Source organism: Humulus lupulus, chromosome X (genome assembly GCF_963169125.1).
Source record: "Humulus lupulus chromosome X, drHumLupu1.1, whole genome shotgun sequence".
NCBI classification, from domain to species: Eukaryota; Viridiplantae; Streptophyta; class Magnoliopsida; order Rosales; family Cannabaceae; genus Humulus; species Humulus lupulus.
In genome coordinates this window covers 116397372-116401411 of record NC_084802.1, presented here as the reverse complement: position 1 = coordinate 116401411, position 4040 = coordinate 116397372, and the positions used below count along the sequence as shown (strand labels likewise).

Below are 4040 nucleotides of genomic sequence, written 5' to 3'. Positions count from 1 at the left end.
CCTTACTTCTTTGTTTGCCAAACATGGCATCCTTCATGAACTCTCTTGTCCTCACACTCCTCAACTAAATGGGTGAGTGGAACATAAAAATCAACATGTTATCGAAATAGGGCTTTCTTTGTTAGCCCATGCCTCGGTGCCCCTAACACATTGGCCATATGCATTCACTACCGCAACTTATCTTATCAACCGCCTCCCTACTCGGGTGCTTAATCTTGCCAGCCCTTACTCGATACTTTATCATAAACAACCTCCACAACTTAATATTTAATGAAAAATTAATTTAATTTATAAAAATATTAAATATTTTAAAAAATATTAAATATTTTAAAAAATATCATGAAAATATTTTTTTTCTCATTTCATATTTGTTATTGTCATAAATTAAGTGTCCAAATATTTTAAAAATGATTCACTATTTATTTTATGTATTTTAAAAGAAAAAAAATAAAAATAGCATTTAAGGACATAAATGACAGGATTTGAAAATGCTAACTCATACAAAATCAATTTATAAGAACTAATTTCTAAAATGACATATAAGGACAAATAATGGGTACTGGAGCTGGAAAAAAACCCAATTGAAAACACTATTCTTGGTTGATAGTTTGCCGGATCTTGTTGAAGTAGTGAACCAAGATTGTGCTTCTTCCTATACTTTAATGGCTCTTTCGCCAAGGAAACAAGAAAATGAAAGCATTAGCTTTTTATTTGAAATACAAATTCGGGATCCATTCTTAAATATTATTAGTTCATTACACATTTTGCTGTACAATTATTATTCCCATTTACCTTGATCTTTCATTTGGGAATTACAAGAAGAAACCTATTAAATGGCATAAGTTGCTCAGCTGGTACAAGGGAATGACCAACACAAATAGAATTAACACAGGAATAGAGACAGTTTCATCTATTCGAAACCTCTTGTACCTTAATACTAGTTAAATTCTCTTTTAATTATGTCCAGCTAAAAGCAATAGGGCTGCCAACTACATGTTTACCATCTGACCATTCCAGACGAGCAAAGCTTGTTGAACCTGACGGGGAAGAAGGGGCAGTGAATGTCACTGTGTATGTCTTCTTCTCATATGCCTGACTAAAGCTCAGTAATTCTGGTTGAACAAAGATTTTAATTGACGAAATCTCTGAAGATACTTTGACCTTATATGTTGCTGGTGCTCCAACATTTGTTAGAGTTCTTGTGTTTCTTACAGTGCTTGAAACACCAGAACCACTACCAAGTGCTGTTTGCAGAGGAACTGCAAAAGATGGGTAGTTAAAATCTCCAAGGCTGTACTTTTTGGTTACATCACAGGTGTAGTCTTTGTAGGTGACGATCTTTATCTCAGCTGCACTGTAATTTAAAGCACAGAGGAAGCTTATGTATTCATCAACAGTAGCATCGTAAACAAGACCAGGGTCCAGGGCTGCCACTGGATCTACATGCCCAGATCCATAGTCAAACGGTGTTGATGGATTTCCAGTAGCAACATCTATTAAGGTTTTACCATTATTATATTTTGAATAGGCGGTGGTCATGAGAGCCGATTTTATAGCTGCAGGACTCCATTCTGGGTACTCAGCTTTGAGGAGGGCAGCCAGTCCACTCACATGAGGGCAAGACATGGATGTGCCTGAAATGATGTTGAAGCTTACGCGCCTCTTGTCCTGGTCTAATCCAGTTGGTGCAGCTGCGCTAGTCCACCCAGCAAGTATGTTTACCCCTGGTGCTATCAGGTCTGGTTTAAGTATTTCTGGAGTGATTGGATTTGGTCCCCTAGAACTGAAAGCTGCAACCACTGGTGAGGGTTGAACTCCTAACTGTGTGGTTCCTTTGGAGATCGTGGCTGTTGGATTAGCCTCCGAATCAAGATAGGCCTTTATTAAATCACCGATTTTCTGGCCAACAGCTGCTGTGGGCAAGAGATGTGCATCAGCCACAAGTTCCTCCCCGTAAGATTCTGTATTTGACAAAATCATCCCAACGCCACCAGCATCTTTGACTACTTGACCCTTTTGGGCCCTGGAGTTTCCCCCTCGATCACACAATACAATTTTTCCTGTGACCGTTCCAGAAACCAAACTACCAGTCAAGCACAGATTACCATTTGTAGAGTTACTTGTCTTTTGAGCATAAACAATTGGAACTAACTCATCAGATAAAGGTTGGCCTCCATAGAGCGACACACCTTTGTATTTCTGTCCATTTCCAAGGCTAACATAAACTGGGAAATCACGGTCTAATGTTCCAGCACCCACAGTGATCATCCAAGGCGCAACATTGGATAAGCTCCCTGAACTTGGTCCAGAATTTCCGGCTGAGAGGGATACAACAATTCCATTAGCCGTTGCAGCAAAAGTTCCAATTGCTACTGCGTCTTTGCTGTAATCATTTAAACTTCCGCCGATAGACATAGACAAAATATTGACACCATCTTTAATAGCCTGCTCTATACCTGCTAATATATCAGTACCAAAACATCCACCAACCCAGCACACCTTATACGTGGCTACTCGGGCTGTCGCAGCCAGACCTCGTGCCGTGCCAGAAGCAAAATCAAATAGACTAGCCTCTGCAACAGAGGACCCGCCTGCGGTGGTTGTGGTATGAGTTCCATGGCCTTCGTCATCTCTTGGTGATCTTGATTCTCTTTTACTGTCAATGGGTCCAAATGCTCCTTCATACCCTTCCGAGAAAAATCTCGCGCCAATTAGTTTTCGGTTACAGCTTGACGAGTTGAAGTTGTTGCCCACCTGGCACTCCCCTTTCCACCCAGAGGGGAGCTTCCCGAGACCGGTGTCATCAAAGCTTTTGCTCTCAGGCCACACACCGGTGTCCAGAACTCCTATCACCACCTCACTAACTTTGTCCGACGATGGAAAGATAGCTTCGCTCTTTCCAAGTCCAAGAAACTCAGGCGTTCGAGTCGTATGAAGCTCATATCGGATTTCAGGTAGAACAGAGAGAACACCTGGTTGTTTTTCAAGCACCTGGGCTTCTTCTTCCGCCAGTCTTGTGGAAAAGCCGTGCATTACATTGTCATAAGTGTAAAACATTTGAGCTGAAGCAGAGACCGATTTTAAAGATGAGTCATACCATTTGAGGTGGTCGTCGGAACTTGCAGGCTTATGAGACTTATCCATATGAACTATGTAAGTCTTTTTCACTTGTTGGTGTTTTCTATCGGCTGCTGTTACATGTAAACGGAAGGCAGTGCTCAGAAGCATGGCTGTTTGCAAAAGGAGAATTGGTAACTTCATACTATTCTGAGGTTTTTTCCTCATCTAGTTCTGTTTTTCTGATTTGGGCAAAAATTCTTTTTTTCTATATGGTTTGCCTTCCTTTGTTTTGGTTCTCAATTGTCTTGGCATGAAGAATCACTTGGAATCTTGCTAGCTAAATAGCGCTCCACTGAAGTGCTGATTAGATGTATCATGGTGGGGCAATTATATCAATACGACGCTAATTTTTTTTTATTATTCCTCATTATTTAGACCCAACATATTTACTTTCCATATTCCCTTTCTGATATAGGTCTGAAAGGGAAATGGATCTCGATTCAGAGGTCGCAAGTTAGAAGCAGCATAATTAAGTGGGGTCAAGCGGAGTCCATACTTCGCGCCAAGAAAATATGACGCCGGGTCGTTAAATTTAATTATTCTATCTTCATTCTACAAATTAAAAAAAGGTCAGAACTCAAATACACATCTACAAATTAAAACAGGTCAGAACTCTCGAAGTTCTTATTTGGGGTTCCCTTACATGTGATTCTTGTCATTGAATATTAAACAACTTTTAAACCTATAAACTTAAATTTCCCATTTGATAACTAATTGAGATGAAATAACTATGAATTTATACCTTCAAAATTTTCCTCTGAATTTGTATTGCCATACTTGCATCATATATAATCTTTGGACTTTGTATGGGCAACCATTATTATTATCTTCTTATCTTTTAGGTCTTTAGTTACTTAAATTAATAATCACAATATCCATGGTTATTAGTTAATGATTCACTGCACGTTTTGGTGGTTCAT

The 4040-nt window shown here is 39.5% G+C and overlaps 1 protein-coding gene across 1 annotated transcript; it reads right to left on the bottom strand.

Moving 5' to 3' along the window:
* Positions 1-681: 681 nt before the first annotated feature.
* On the bottom strand, positions 682-3473 carry LOC133804233 (subtilisin-like protease SBT1.7). Its single transcript, XM_062242387.1, has one exon. It carries the CDS (start codon positions 3283-3285, stop codon positions 958-960), a length of 2328 nt encoding a protein of 775 aa, XP_062098371.1. The 5' UTR covers positions 3286-3473; the 3' UTR covers positions 682-957.
* Between the last annotated feature and the right edge of the window lie 567 nt (positions 3474-4040).